The sequence below is a fragment of the Brachyhypopomus gauderio genome, chromosome 8, assembly GCF_052324685.1.
Source record: "Brachyhypopomus gauderio isolate BG-103 chromosome 8, BGAUD_0.2, whole genome shotgun sequence".
Lineage (NCBI taxonomy): Eukaryota > Metazoa > Chordata > Actinopteri > Gymnotiformes > Hypopomidae > Brachyhypopomus > Brachyhypopomus gauderio.
The window spans coordinates 25092988-25110039 of NC_135218.1; the positions used below are offsets into that span (position 1 = coordinate 25092988).

The following is a 17052-nucleotide window of genomic DNA, read 5'->3' on the forward strand; positions in this document are numbered from 1 at the left end:
TCTTTCATTTGGATTGTCATGGGTTTTCAGTTGGTGCACATGCTCCATTAAATCCTCCTGTTCTCTACGACTGGCGTGATCGCTTCCTTTTTATTTTGCATTCCTCGCCTGTCATACTTAACACATACGTATCGCATTGGTGTTTTTAATGAAGCACCACTCCTTGACCAGCTAATAATCTTTTCTTTCCATTTCCCATATGCTACATGATATGCTAATAAGACATTTATTGTTTTAAGAAATATAAGCTTTCATGAATGAACATATATGTCAGCCTGTAATAGCCTGTAACTGGATTCACCTGTTGCTCATAACCACACCCTCTCCACAGCTGTTCATATACACCTTTGTTTTACTTCCTGGTTGCAAAGTATTGCCAACCCATGTTGCATAGCAAGCATTTCATTCTCAATCAATCAATCAATCAAAATTTATTTATATTGCACTTTTTACAACAGTTGTCACAAAGCAGCTTTACAAGTGCCGAGTCCTAGTCCCCAGTGAGCAAGCCAAACTGGTTTGTTTTCCTGTGCACCGACTTCTGCTTACTCCCTAGACCTTGTCTCCTGCCTAGCCCTCTGGTACCTTTGGGACTCTGCTATCCTGTTACGACCCGGACCGGCCTGATCACTCCAAGTTAGCTACTCCAAGTTGGCTAACACTGGCATGTCGATTACCAAAACGTCTACTGTTGTTAATTCGATCTGTCAAATAAAGAGCATTGTGCTTTTGCACGTGGATCCCTCTCAGTCTTGTCATTACATTACAATATGAAGAATTTTAAATGAATGACGAATAAAATGAAGAAATAAGAAGAAACGTTAAGCTTGTGTTATCAAAGAAGAGCTGTGTAATTATTCATAATTATTCATGTTAAAAGAGAGTTGGTAAAAGTTGGTAAAACAGGAAATGTTGGGGTGTTTTATCCACCCACTGTCCCCTTTGTCACGGTACGGCGGGCCCCCTACTGGTTGCCCCCGTGTACAGTGGCAGCTGTGTGGGCGGAGCCCGTGATCCGCATATGTCTTGTCTTTGTACTAGTTGACCGCTGGTTATTATATCCTTCATTTGGATCAGTTCACGGGTTTTGGTTTGCGCACTTTTCATATTAAACCATCCTTTTTTCCTGAGACTTGGCGTGATCGCTTCCATTTTATTTCGCTCACCCTGCCCGTCACACCCTCTTACTTTGACACTTATGCATACTGAAACTATACGTTCATCCAACAATACACACAGAATATAGGTTTGAAAGCACAAACAGCTCCATTTTCCTCTTCTGTTACATATTGTTTTTCACTCCTGAAAGCATATATAACAGAACTATTCAGTGCAACTTATATTAATATTATATTCATATATTTTCAGCTCTAGAACTGTTCTCAAGAATGTTTGATTTCATGCACTTTATATCTGCAGGGTTCGTACGGTCATGAAAAACCTGGAAAAGTTATGGAATTTGAAAATAGCAATTTCCAGGCCTGGATAAGTTTTGGAAAAACTAAAAATACTCAAATGTTTTGGAAAAGTCATGGAAATTTGCTTGACACAATAAATATATGTCGTTCCGATAACCGGAAGAAAAAATAAACATATATAATATAGCCATGTTTTTTCTTTGTGCGGACCACTAACGTAACTTCACAGGTTAGTTCGCTGTGTTAGCGTTGGACTCCAAGCGGAGCTGTAGATTGTACTTTGATGACGTGTAAATCGGCGTAATGCTGGTAAATGCCGATTCAACTATGGCTGCTTCAGTTGGACAAATACAAGCTATGGCTTGAGAAAGACAAGGACACGGGGCATGCAAAATGTGCACTGTGTGGTTAACCAACTGGTTAACGTTGGGGTTAGAGACTGAAAAGTCCGACGCAAAGCAGTTTTCGTCGTTAAGCGCGAACCTAGATTTAGACACGCCTTGATCGTAAACACAGAATAGAAAAAAACTAACAATGTTCTCGTGCGTACAGCGTGAGAAAGAGCGACCGCGTTGCCGAGATGGGCTGCGGTGGAGGCTGCGCTGCTTCAGCTTATCGTACACAACACTACACAACACAACACTCCACTACACTCCACAACACTCCACAGAGCTGCCACTGCACCTCCACGCACCGCGCGAAATTAAGAAAAGTCGGTCGTAACTCCGTCCGTCGTTAACCAGACCCGTCGGTAAAAGGGAACTCACCGGCTTTTAGCCCGGATACGGCTTATAGCTACAACATTTTCCATTAAAAAAAACTTAGATGCGACTTATATTGATATTGAAAATACGGTAAATGTTTATTTTTTCAATTAAACCATGTGTCTTTTCATTAATTGATGATATACTGTGGAATTTTAGCCTGGATTTTTTCTTATTTTTCGTGTCTACAAATATGTTTAGAGAATGTACAGTCATTGAAATTTGTCTGAAAGTCATGGAAAAGTCATAGAAAAGTCATGGAAATTAGTTGTCAAAAAAGTGTATGAACCCTGTATCTGTCATGGTGTCAGCAGTGGCAGTATTTCATATCCTGTTGTGATGTTGTGTTTGTCCCTCAGGTGGGCGTGTCCCATTAAACCCAAAACCTGAGGGTCATTTGTCTGTCTATATATGTCTGGTCTTTGTATCGCTTGACAACTGGTTACTGTTTACTGGTTATACTGGTAATATCCTTCATTTGGATTTGTCAGGGGCTTTACGTTGGCACACGTTATTCATTAAATCCCCCCCCCCCCCCCAAGACTGGTGTGATCGTGTCTTTTTTGTTTGCACTCTCACCCATCACAGTATCTTTAATTAATCATATTTTGACATTTATGTCAAAAATTTTTCATGTTACTTTTGGAAATTAAATATCTGAAATACATTTTTTTTTAATTTAAGTTTTCATTTTTTGTTTTTGGCAAGAATGTTCATGAGTATTAAAAAATCTGTACAAATCAACTTGACTGATTTTGATTCTTCAATTTCATGTTCAGCTCTGCACCCATCAGCCAGTCTTGTTTCATGTTTCGGTAAGTTCTGGCTCTGTCCGACATTCTTGTCTTTGTTTTGCTTTGGTTGTTTCTCTCCGCCACACGTAGTCATTTGTATCTCCGCCTTGTGTAATACATTTCACTTATGTCTAGTTTATTTCCTTGTTTCGTTGTGTATTTATATCCCGTTTCCCCAGTTTCACGTCACTAATGATTACACATAGCCCTATGTTCCAAGTTTCCATGTTTCCAAGTACTCTTGTGTTGCAGGTTCGTATCATTATTACATTGTTACATTATTACATTGTTTGTTTATATCTTATCTATTTTCGCTAAGTTCTTGTTTAGTTCTGGTTTGGTGTTTTTTTGATTTAACAATGTTGGTCGGTATTGGTTATGTGTCTGTGTTGTTGCCTGATCTGAACCTGGACTGTTTAATGGACTGTGATCATGGATTTGCCCACAATCAATCTCACTCTATCCTGCATTTCCAGTGTTGTATAAAGTATTAGAGACCCATACTTGAGTAAAAGTACAAGTACTCTATCAAAAAATTGACTTGAGTAGAAGTTGAAGTGTTCTTTAAAAACTTTACTTAAGTAGAAGCACAGAAGTATTCAGCATTTTTTGTACTTAAGTATTGCAAGTAGTTTATTCTAAAATTTATTACTCAAGTACTGAAAGTAAAAAGTACAAGTATTGTGTTTTTAATTAATTAAAGAAAACCGTCAAAGTTTGATTATCAAATGTTTTTATATATCACTTACAAATCAAAGATGTCAAAGACCACAAATACAAGTGCTCTGTATGTACAAACATGTAGCAACTTTAAAAACTGGGCTTAACACTTTGTACACAAAAAGCAGATAACTTATGTCCCACTACGTCGTAGGTTTGGCGCAGAAGTACAAGTTCGCCTTAATTTAGCTGAGAAAATTAGGTGTATTTTGGACGTAAAATCCATCCGTCGGATTCTAAGGGTGAGCCTACTGCCCTGCGTTTACCCTCAATAAATGCCCTTACCCTATAAAAACACTATACTATAAAAATGGGCACATGATTAGTCAGCCTGAAGAGACACGGCTTACTGTTGCTAAAAACACAACTCAGCGTGACATCGCCTTTATGATTGCCAGCTAATGTTAAGTGAATACTGCAGCACTTCATAAACATAATTAGGTTAGTTAGCTAAGATATCTAACCTAACTAGCGCTTACTGACAGCTAAAGCTGGTGTGTCTTCTGTGCGTTATATTTATAACTTACATTGATGTGTTTTTTACAGTTCGAAGGTGAATTTTTGAAGGCCAATATTTCACACTCTTTAGACTCTTTAGGGAGACAGAGATGGCACTTCATCCTATAGGAATTTACTTTCACTCCTGCAAACGCAAACACTGTCTCTAGGTAGGGCCAGGGTGGTCTCCTTCCTCACCCTCACCGCCACGATCAATCGATGTTGAAGGTGTGGAAGGTGCCAATATATGTACATTAAAACGCCAACAAGCTTATTATGCAGCACTTATGCTGCTCTTCTGCTGTTACCAGTGCATGAATTCCACCTTCTAACTTCGCACGCACAAAAATCGAGAGGTGCACGACCTCGCAACGCGACCGCGCACCGTGGCCAACGCGCATGGGCGAGCCACCGCGATTGCGTCATTTTTGCGTCACGACGTGTCAAGTGAACCTAGATTACGAAGCTCAAGTGTTCAGTGAAGGCAGCAGCAGAGTAAAAGAGACGCGACTGATCGTCTTGTCAGCCTGATCGCTTGACCCGGTGACAGCGCCAGCTAACATGTTTACAATTGTAACGAGTAACTATACAGCACGTAAAAAATGTATTGGAGTAAAAGTATTAAACTGATGGAAAATATGTAGTGAAGTAAAAGTGGAAGTAGGAGAAAAAAATTATACTCCAGTAAAGTACAGATACAGCATTTTAGTACTTAAGTACAGTAGTGAAGTAGTTCTACTTCGTTACTATACAACTCTGGTCGTCTGTCTGCGTGTCAGTGCTTTTTGCTGTTTGTCCTGTCGTCTCGATTCTGGATTATCCAGTTTATATTAAACAATTGATCTACAAGTGCCTATCCACCCCTATCTATGTGCGTAGATTTGTTGTCATGTTTTTGAAAACTGAAGAATTGAAATACATATTGAAATACAAATGTAACTCATTAACAGGGGAGTGGGGGGGGGGAGGCAGGGGGACGCCATCCCCCCACTTGTTTTAACAGGGGGGGGACGCGTCGCCCCTGGATGTTGCTCTTGCTGAGACTGTTACGTCTGGCTAGGTTTATACTTGACGTGTCGCGACCGGCACGAGGGTCCGCGCGGCAAAAATGACGCAATCGCTTCAGCGCAGTGAACAAAGTCCTGTTTGCAGGGTTCCTACACCTTTTACAAGGTGAAATTCAAGCACTTGTATGGAACTGTGAAGGTCCATTTTCAATATTTTCCAGCACCTTCAGCTTAATTAAGTTACATATTTATACAAATACACACATACTCGAAACGCCCAATCTTAACCTCTTCACGTTCTCTCGTGTTTCGCCCTAGAATTACAACGTAAAATAATCGATCAATTCAGTCAGATAGCTATTTGTTGTTAATTAAACTAAATAGTTACAGTTTCAAGCATTTTCAAGTACTTGAGCAAAAATTCCAAAACTTTTCAAACCTAGAACACAAAGCAACATTAAAATTCATCGTTTATGAGGGGTGTTTCTTCATACTACCACATATCACGCCAAGTATACATTTGCATAGGTTTGCGCGCAGTGTGCGGAGTCGCGCGCTATGGTCAGACGCAAACTTTATGCTCCATTTCAAATTTCTGTGTTACCAACAAGTAAGTAGCATGAAGCATATTTTCTCCTGTGATTTATACACTATACTCTCATCCCAGCAGTCCTGAGTCAGGACTGGACTGCAGTAGCTCGACTAGTTAGCTTAGCCAGGTCCCAGGGCATCTAAAGTGTATGCGCTCTTGTCTTAGCCAAGTCACGCTAGACGACTGAGTCACGTAGTTAGCTATACTGCACCCTACATGTCGGTTTGCTCTGTTTAGCGCAGTTTTGTTACTGTTATGCAGTTGTATCTTGTTCTGTTCACTGGTTCGATTAATTTCACTTTTTCACGAGTATAGCCTGGGATTCCACTTCATTACCTGTCAGGTTATATTCCTACCTATACAGCAACAATGATGGGGATATGATCATTTTTTTGATCATATATTTTCTGTTTTGCGGTCGGTGATACAATCGTCTACAGTTAAGCAAGATATGTTTATGATCAATACGTGCAATTTCCATTATTTTTAACTTTGAAGGCAAAACATGCAGTCATGCATGCATCAGCGTCAGCCTATGATAACTAATGCGTAGCAGTAGTGAAAACACAGGACAAGATGAATAGGGAATCGTAATCAAACAAACCTGCATTGTTTTTACATTATTTTGTAGTTCTTCAGTTCTTCCGACAAAGTATGCCAAACTGTGGCTGGCAATCATCGGTCTGCCACTGACACGCAAACACGATTTGTTGCATCAAAGGACGTGATTGCAGATCCATTGTGGCAATTTCTATGACTATTCAGTGAGAAAGCCACTGTAGTTAACTGTTTATACGAGGCATTAGATTTGCAATTTTGGGATTTACTTTTACATGTTGACGTTCTATCTAACGAACAAGTTAAATGCTAATGTATCATTGTGTTAAGTTAGAAATGGTGATATGTTTTGCTTAAATAAGAATTTGGTGGTGCGGAAACCTAGGGTGTTGAGAGTGTTCATTTAGTTGTGAAAATGTGCTAAAACACACCTGCGGGCACCTGTAACTTAAAAAATTTTCACACCCTTGGCGGGAGGGGGCGACCCCCCCCCTCATTAGTCTACTGATATTTTTTTTCAATGGAACGAATGCATGAAAACAGGAATTGTTATTTCAGCTGGTATGGATGGATTGTTAATGGCATGTGGTAATGGTGGAAAACTTGATTTGTGACAGGTGAAACATCTCTAAGTATGTCCTATGGTGCAGTGTCAGCCAGTAACGTGGGAAGCAGCTTTCCAGCCATTAACCATGGGAGCCCCACACATGTGTCTCCAGCTGTAGCACAGCAACACGGAGCTACATCTGCACCGCCCATCCTCACCCTCGGAATGCCCATTGTTTTGCCAGATGGCAACGTGGGAAACATAGTCAACGTGGGCTATGTGGGAAACGTAGGCTCCCAGCCAGGCCGGTTTGAAAAATTTCTGAAGGTGCAGCCAAAAGCACTGGGGGTAAGATATTTCATGTGTTCAGCCTATATACATCATATATATATATATATATATATATATATATATATATATATATATATATATATATATATATATATATATATATATATATATATATATGATGTTGAACTTTGCTACAACTATGACAGACCTGTGGGTGCCAGTATTGTCATAAACAAAGTAATAAGAGGCAACAACAACAAAATGGCAGTTTCATATAGATGGCCAGCAGAAAAATACAATAAATTCAGTGTTGAGGGTGACAAAGCTTGGTTGTTGGCATACTAATAATAATTTATTTATAGAAATATTAATTCATTTCAGATGTAGTCTGTGTTGCCATGAGGGACATCTTATATCTTATTAGAGTATTGACTGCTTTTAAGAACATGTGCACAATTCCTAACCAATTCTCACAAAAAAGGCAAATGTAACAATAAAATTTCTTCTTTGTCCTGGCAGATTGTCCAAATCATGATCGGGATCACGACAATACTGTTTGGCATCGTGACCACATTCTATGCAGTGGTTATCTCTGTGATCAGTGGTTGTGTTTACTGGTGTTCTGTAACTGTAAGCTCTGAATTTCTTTGTTGTATTTTAAGCAAGTAGCATTAAACAGATGAGGGATTTTTCTTCTCCAATCCTGGGGGGTCACGATCTGAATGGTTTCCAGTTTTCCCAGTTTTCCCTACTCTTCTCGTCCGGCTCTTGAGATCCTCACTTGTTCTTGAGCTGGATTGAGCTGTAGGGGCACTAAAATGGAAACTGGCACCAGGATTGAAACTAAAAATCTCAGTAAGAAATTTCTAATTTAAAATGTCTCCCAGTTCTTGTTGAATATCTCATTGTATTCCCCCTTTTATCCTTCCAGTACATTATTGCTGGATCCCTAACTGTGGCAGCAGAGAACAAACGTCACATCTGTTTGGTATGTAAACACTCTACATTTATGGTGTCATACAATCATTTAAACTGTTACTCTGTAAACCTGCTGTTCCTCTCACCAGTTGAAAGGATCCCTGGGCATGAATGTGGTCAGTGCTGTATTTTCTGGAACAGCCATCATTCTATTCTCTGCGGACTTTGTTTTACTTCAATGTGATCGAGCTTACTGGCAATGTCAGATGTTTATCGTGAGTGTCTGAATCCTTGACACTTTTCTGTTGTTGGAAAATATGGACTTTAAAACACAGATTTAATATATTTTTGGAGCAATGCTGAAACCTTAGAAAATGTCCCATTATTACCCAAAAACACAAACCTTAAGCTTCACTCCACTGTGCTGGCTTTTTATTAACCACACAGAAAGATGCTCACAACCATAATCAAAGAACAGACATTGTTATGTGTCTGTGACACCAATATATAATTTTCTTCACATTGTTTCTATTTTACTGTTCCACCATGTACCAGAGTCGGTCCAATGGAATCAGTGGAGTTCTTCTACTGTTCTCACTGCTTCAGTTCATCATCTCCATCTGCATCTCAGCGTTTGGCTGCAGGGCCACCTGCTGTGATGAGTCCACGGTGAGTATCCCAGGACCCCCACAAAGGACTTTAACATTAATAAATTCATAGCCTACTGTAAAAACAGCTGAAAAATCGCCAGTTGGAGAATCGCCAGTAACACAAAAAACGTAGATGGACATTTTAATGGCACCGGCGGTGTGTGATTAGAGGGCAGACACAAACGCTAACACGAGGGAGATTTAATAGGACATCCAGAGTCAAATTACAGACACAGTCCAAGGTCAGATCCAAACCCGAGACACCGCTAACACGAACTACAGGCTCAGACATGATTACTACAAACATTAACTAAACAGACAATAGATATGAACCAAACATACAACACAAGCAAACTGTAAACTATATAATAAGAACACTAACACAAATGATACAGGGTTGAAGATACAAACACGTGAACCACACTAAAGCTAACTAGAAAACTGTACACTGTAACTTGAATAACTCACTGTAACAACAGGGGCTGCACACAAAACAATGAACAGCAAGAAAACTCCAAACACACAGGGCTTAAATACACTGGGATAACAAGGGAACCAAAGAAGAAACAGGTAATGATGGTTAACTGTCAGGGTTGGACCCAGGTGCACTCCTCCGGTCGCCACTAGGAGGAGCCCGCGAGCTAGGCCTGGGGGCAATCAGACGCAATAGGCTACAGGTGTTTGCAGCCTACTTAAAGTGAGCAACTTCAGCAGTCCATTGCTGAAGTTGTTTGTTGTCTTTACGCTCACAGCCCAAGCCATTTGTCTCTCGCTGTTATTCCCTCTCTGCGTTTCATTCGCCTGCTCTCTAGTTTTTTCTCCCTGAGTGTTCAGTCTTTTTCTCTTTATTCTGTCTTCTTCGCTGTTGTTTCTTTTTTCCCCTTATTTCTATGTTGGTTTGTCTACCAGTGTTCTGGTTGACAGACCGACAGGTATCCCAAGTAGAAGTTCGAGGTCTTGTAACTAAGCTTCATCTCCCCTCCCTCGTCTCTTATTTACTTTTAGACACGTTGAGCTGTTCGTGTAGTTTTGGTTTTCCTCCGTTATTTCGTTGTATTGACGCGTTGATTATTATCCGCGTATTTTTTGTTGTTTACTTACCTGGTTTTGTTACGTCGAGATTCCTCCGTAGCATTGAGCTGTTTTTCCCTTCGGGGTTTTTGTTTTGGTTTTCCCGCATTCGCGGAGGTTCACGTTTGCCGGTTTTGGCGTTTATTAGTTGTGGGTTTGCACTTGAGTCCTACACACCTCAAAACCAGCGCGACACCGACGTGTTCGAGGGGGCCGCGTTACAATAACAAGGGGCGTGGTTACAAATAGACAGGAAGGACCAACAGAAATGTAAACATGAGCACATGGGAAATGTAAACATGAGCACACACTCTAAAAAACATTGGGTTGAAATTGACCCAAATTGGGTTATTTTCACAACCCAGCGCTGGGTCAATATTGGACAAACACAGCATTGGGTAGAATTGACCCAGCACATTGGGTTATTAATTTGACCCAGCATTTTGGGTCAAGCATTTAACCTAAATGCTATGTCATTTTAACTAGAATGCTGGGTTAATTGAACCCAAGTTTGGGTTGTATTTTGATTACTTTTAAATGTATAATTTAGACATTACCTTAACACATACTTTACATATTATATATTCTTACAATTAAAAAAATACCACTTTTAAGCACCAACAATAATTATAATAATTACATTTATTATATAAAGAACATTTCTCAATAACAACAACAGCAGCAAGCACAACAACAGCAAACATAATTCATATTCAAAACATTCAACATATTCAAAAACATTCAAAATATTAATTTCTCAAAAATAAAAATAGACAAAAGAAAGACAAAAGAAATAAACAGGTAACACACACATGGCGCCATTTTGGGAGCCGTCACTGATCTGTGGCAAAAATAAATGCCCGCAAGAGTCTTATGGAGGGAGATTCCTGACCTGGTAGTTCATAAACGACAGTCTGCAGAAACTCCCACACTGAAGAACACTGTCGGGGGTAGTTTCTATCAAATACAAAGAACGCCTTAACACACATCAACGGCTCCCATGAGTGTGCTCTGCTCCATAGCTTGTCCATTGATGACCGCAAAACACTGGGAACAACGCTGATCATCACCTATGATAAGATAATCCTTTATTAGTCCCATGTAGTTACAGCAGCAAGGGGAGAGCAAAACAGAGTAAACAAATATTAAGAATCTAAATAATTATAAATAAAAGTCAAAAACAAAAATTAAGACACATGAAATCTGCATTGTACATACAAATACTGCACATTGGTATGTCGGTACACACCTAGAGCCAAAACAAATGGGTATGGTCTTGTGGCCTCGGACACGTATTCCACCATATTAGTCCCAATCTGTTGTAAACATAAAAATTGAAACATACTATTATCTTACACCTTAATTCTAACATGATGAAATAATCCACTTTGATCAGGGATGTCCTAATCTAAGTTTTCTGTCCTTCAATTTGAAACTGATTATTGTAACACTGAGCATCAGCTGACATCGGTCAAATGTTTGCATATGTAACAACTATAGAATTTAGTCTAGAGAGAAACCTGTTAGCTTTTAATGTGACACATTTTAGTGATGCATTTCTTTTTAAATTACCATTTGCGTTTGATAGTTTACAACTGCAACAACAAATCGATATTAATTCAATTAGTTGGCTTGACATGTTACACCCTCAACAGAAAAATAAAAACCTCATCAAAGTGAGAAACTGTTAAAACTGCTGTTAATTTGAGGTAGCAGTCTAGTTTCTCACCATGATGTAACTTTTCCGCTTTTTTAGTTTAGTATAGGGCAGTTATAAGGGCAGTCGACTGAGTTATGAGCTGATTTGTTGTCTAAACTGAATGGCTAAATTGGCTGAAGTGTACTTACTAGTTCTTAGGTTCTCAGGTCTAATGCTGCTAGTCCACACAGGCATCCACTTCTCTGCAAGCTTCCCAGCACAGGCTGGGTGTAGAATGGCAAAGTCCTGAGCAATCTGTAGACAATTTTAATTCAATTACTTTTCCAAGTAAATTACAGATAACATTCAGTAATTCTGACTTACTATCAAGTGCATTCTGAGTTTGCATATCCTATCTTTCCTGAAGTATCCAGAAGACGTGGATACTCTCTTTCGATCTCCTCCACTGTCTTTGACCCATGCTCCCTTATCTACTTAGCTCTGTGGATGGCTGTCTGCTTCATGTATTCTTCTACTTGGTTAAGGGGTCGGATGTTATTTTTTAACCGCTCCGTCATCGCCACTGTCCTCTCATCAGCAAAGTCCTTCAAAGTCATGCATTATACAATGTGATAAAATAATTATATTCTACACATTCACCTGAAACTAAATTTGTAGGTTTACACAAATCAGCTATATTAGCTAGTATTAATCTTTACAGCAATTAATGGCTCAGATCCTTACGCTCACTCATGTTTCCTGCTTCCAACAAGAACTGACTATTCTTTTCCTGTCTTGACCTATCTCTTCCATTGACAGGTGGTTTTGAAGTTTTGGCTAATTAGTGTACTTTAATGAAAACTTAACAGCAGAACCAAACATGTGAACTGTAGCATAAATAGCAAGTCACAAACTGTTCGATTTTCCAAAACACACCAGCCATTCTACAGTGATAATGCCATTCTGACAATACTGTCTAATAGAGGAACACATTAAAATCAGCAAGACAAGTTACCCAAAACCTTGGTATGATGACAACTACTAGTTACAGGGTTCTCCACAGAGCTAAGTCTGCGCTTTCCACTACGGAGCCTCTTTCTTTTAACAATGTAGCTAGGTAACCTAGCTATGTTTAAGATAACTAGCCGCCTCACAACGTCTGTGTTCCTTATAAAATGGTAAATTGTCAATATAAAAAACATTAGTATTTTCTGTGGTATGTAAAGGCTGTGGTTTGAAGAAAATGTGGTTTAGAAATAGTTTGATGCTAGTGGGTATTAGCCTCCTAGCTTCCGTGTAAAATAAAAGCTAGCTAGCTAACGGTAGGTTAGTTAGTTAAAACTTCGGTCGCTACTCGTTCGACGGACAATTGCGTGGAATTGTTATTTTAGCCCAGGCAAAACGCTTAACATCTAATTTCCCCTCACGAATTAAGGTTAAAGAAAAATATATTATAAGCATTACGTAAAACGTACGTAAATTAGCACATTAGCTAGCTAACATGCTAATTTACGTTTTACCTAATGCTCATAATGTTTTTTTTACCTCAATACGTGAGGGAAATTAATCAAGATATCTTGTGACTAGCTTATAATCAATATATTTGGGCAAAAATGTAAGATGAATAGGTTTTTCTTTCGGCTGTGGTCTTGCTGCCAGAGCCTCTTCCAGTGGGAGGGAAGCGGTGTTGGGCGGGAAACAGGCGTCCAGGGCGTTACGTTACGTGCATGTTCCCTTTCACGTTCGCACTGTTAACCCAGCAGTGCTGGGTTGTTTAAAATGACCCAACAAACGGAAAAATAACCCATATTTTTGACCCAAGTTCACTAATGTAGCAGCTGGGTTGTTTAAATAACCCAGCATTTTTAAGGGTGCATGGGAAATGTAAACATGAGCACATGGGAAATGTAAACATGAGCACATGGAACAAGGAAACAAGACATGATTGACGTGTGAGGATGAAGCTAGATGTGACAGACATGAAGTGTGTACAGTAATGTCCAAACTGAAGGTTACTGTACTGTATGTGTGAGTGTTTCATATTTTCAGCCCAGAGAACGGCCTGCACTGCACCCTTTGTGTTTTTGAACTAAATCACTTCATCTAACATCAACAGTAAAGAGTCATGTAATAACGCATGTCCTATAGAGCAGGTTGAGGGTGTAACTGCTGCTTTCCAGGGCTGGAAATTCTAATGGCGCATTTCCACTAGGGCCTGCTTGGCACGGTACGGTTCGATTCGCGACGGTTTGTGAGTGTTTCCATTAGTACCAGGACCCGTTTAGCCGGCCCCTTTGGGTACTTTTTTCGTACCGACTCGCTTGAGGTTCTAACCGTTCCGAAGCGGTACAGTTCTGTGACGTGGAGGAACAGCATGACACTGATTGGCCAGGGAGTGTCGTCACAGGTTGCGTCAGGAGAGCGACTCCTCCGCTATGCTATGGACTCCTCAGCCATTTTTAAAACCCAAGGAGCGAAGTCTGTTCCCTGGTCAAACGCCGAGGTACAAACCTTTCTGTTAATAATCAGCGATAAAAAAATCCAGGGTGAACTGGACGGGGCCACTAGAAATGTAAAGGTTTTTAGCGAGGTTTCCGCGCTAATGGCCACTCATGGCTACCAGCGGTCCGTTCAGCAGTGCCGGTCGGTCCAAGCTAAAAAAGCTTAACGCGATTACCGGGCGGTGAAGGACCATAACGGACGCAGCGGAGCAAACCGCAAAGACTGGAAATGGTTCCAGCAAATGGATGTCATATACGGTCACCGGCCAGCCAGTAACGGAAGAGAAAACGTGCTGGACACGGCGATGTCGGTGCTGGAGGCCACGGAGAATGGTGAGTGTATTGTGATTTCACAGTTTTACTACTAGGCTCGTAAAAGATGTAATATGAACGTAATATGAACGCATCTATTGTAAACGCAGGAATTTAGAGCTGTGTTTGTAGTTAATGTTACCACCACAGTTACTACTGTACAATAGCTAGCTCTTAGCCTTGCTAGTTGCTAGTTAGCTGTAGCCATAGCAGCGATGACGTGCTACACATTTTGTGCAGTTACGCTATATTGTTGTTGCTTTCACGGGAATGCTTGTGTTTAATATTTGTTATTTTTTACGTTCAAGATTCCCCTTCCACTGACGAGGCGAGCGGAGTTGGCGGAAAATGTTTCCTTCAACCGGGCTTTCCTCGGGGTGCTTGGCGAACTTGTGAACACCATGCGAGACAGACGCCAGTAAAAGCACACAAAATGTTGCTTGTAGTACTATAAATATTTATTTCATATAAAGCTATACGTATATATTTGCTTTTTGCACTTTTTAAAACTATAACTATATTATTTACATATGTTGTACTTTAAATATCTATATTTCATAATAAAGTTTGATTTCATTTGATTGTATGACTGATGCTTTTTATGCAGGGTGTGTTCAGCCTGTTTGAGTAATACCAAATTATTATCAATAATTAGAGCAACCACATACAATAATGAAGATAAAGATAAATAAGATACAATAATGCTATTTGTTAAGGGGTGTTGTGCCGGTGTTGTGGTCGCATACAAATGATGTCACGACACTACAACCCGCGCGCCAACAGCGACTCCACCCACATTGGGGTGGTTCACCATTGTAATGGAAACACAACGCGACCGTACCGTTCCGTTGCGAAGCGACCCGTATCGAACCGTACCGCGCCAAGCAGGCCCTAGTGGAAATGCGCCATAATTGTTACAATTCACCTCCCAGCATCGTGGTTCCCATGGTGACTAGCACCATGTGGATTCTTCTGTTGGTCTTTGTTGCTTTCATTAGTTAAATTTTTTTTTGTTTGTTTGGTTTTCCCTTTTGTGCATGTTTACTGTTTTTTCCCCTTTGTGTTATTAAAACCACCTCCTAAACTTGCATCCTGTCTTCACATAAAAGTTGGAATACATATTGAATGCCCATCTTTTTACAGATGCTTTTGATCCCAAATCCACAAACCGACGTAAACCACAGGCCCACATGACATCTGATCTGGAACCTGATCTGGACAAAATCAAGTAAACAAAGTCTCCATGCTGTCATGCAGCCCGACCCAGGTCTGCACTCGTCTGACTTATACTGTTCTCCAGCTGTCACACATACAGTCTCCTTTAGAATATTTTATATTATTTCAGTTTTTAATCTAGGGTGTGTTTTCAGTTTGTGTCTTAATGACTATTCATATATGGCAGGTGTAAATCTCTTCATATCACATATTACCATAACTTGATTTTGTGTTAATGGCATTGTTAATAAATGTGTTGGGTGGTAATCTGAGTGACCTTTGTAATTACAGTTGGTATAAAGGAGTGTAACCACTGGTGGGTGTGTGTGTGTTATATATATATATATATGTGCCACAAATAATGTTAACCCCTTAGCGTCTGCAAAAAACTAAATTAAATATTTACAAGGCTGATGATTATTATTGTGCATGTGTATGCTATACCTTATCGCACAATTTAGCAGCATGGTGGCTTGGTGGTTAGCATGTTTGCCTCTCAGCACTGGGGTCTTGGGTTCAAGTCCCTATCTGAGTGGAGTTTCCATGTTCTCCCCATGTCTGCGTGGGTTTCCTCCGGGATCTCCAGTTTCCTCCCACAGTCCAAAAACATGGAGGTTAGGTAAATTGGCAGTCCCAGACAAATTCTCCCTGAGTCTGTGTCTCTCCCTGAGTGTGTGTCTGTGTCTCTCTCTGTTCAATAAAAAAATAAGTTGTTGTCTGAGTGTGTGTGCATGAATGTATGTGTGCTTGTGTGCCCAGTGGTGGATGGTGCGCTGCCACTAGGGTCTGTCCTCTCTCCCCTTCCTCCACCCCATTCAGTCCCCCAGGGGGCTGTGGATAGAGTACGCTGTGCACAATTGGCTGCCGCTTCTCGCCGGTGTGTGATTGGTTGTCTGTAACATAGCTGTGTTAACAATTGTAAAGCGTCTTGGGTATCTAGATAAGGCGCTATATAAATTGAAACATTCATTCAATATTTGAAAATATTAACCCATGTCGCCTATCTACTGATCTGGTGCACTAAACGTTAAGCACCTTCTCTGCCTTACACTCATTAAGAAATTCTTAAACACACTTTTTGAAAAACATTAAACATAGTTCTTTACATAATTCACAATATTCAAAACTGAAAACCATGTGTTTCTTTTGGAAAACACTGCCATGCAACTGCTACACACAAAATCCAAGCCCAGTCCTCACAGGTTACAACACTTCTAGCTAAGTTTTACAAATCTTTAGACATCAAAGCCTAATCCCTATAAAGACACAAGTTGCAAATCTTGGATTACACATCAATGGAGTCCAATGCTGCATATAGATAATGATGAAGAGGACGAGAATGAGGAAGAGGATGAGCAACCATAACACATGTGTGACGGGCAGGGTGAGCGAAATAAAATAGAAGCGATCATGCCAAGTCTCAGGGAAAATGTATGGTTTAATAGAAAAGTGCGCAAACCAAAAACCCGTGACTTTATCCAAATTAAAGATGTAATGACCAGCGGTCAACTGGTACAAAGACAAGACATATATAGGCAAAGAAACGTCCCTCAGGTG

At 40.1% G+C, this 17052-nt stretch overlaps 1 protein-coding gene and 1 long non-coding RNA gene across 2 annotated transcripts; one reads left to right on the plus strand and one right to left on the minus strand.

Moving 5' to 3' along the window:
- The first annotated feature begins 3154 nt into the window (after positions 1 to 3154).
- LOC143522110 (membrane-spanning 4-domains subfamily A member 4A-like) lies at positions 3155 to 16216 on the plus strand. Its single transcript, XM_077015832.1, has 7 exons — positions 3155 to 3228; positions 6969 to 7246; positions 7709 to 7819; positions 8121 to 8177; positions 8257 to 8382; positions 8663 to 8776; positions 15424 to 16216. Exons 2-7 carry the CDS (start codon positions 6986 to 6988, stop codon positions 15472 to 15474), a joined length of 720 nt encoding a protein of 239 aa, XP_076871947.1. The 5' UTR covers positions 3155 to 3228; positions 6969 to 6985; the 3' UTR covers positions 15475 to 16216.
- On the minus strand, positions 10642 to 12283 carry LOC143522111 (uncharacterized). The gene is made up of 3 exons (XR_013132919.1): positions 11677 to 12283; positions 11078 to 11144; positions 10642 to 10898 (listed from the first exon to the last, which is right to left on the minus strand). It is a non-coding gene; the product is annotated as an uncharacterized LOC143522111 (long non-coding RNA).
- Positions 16217 to 17052: the final 836 nt, after the last annotated feature.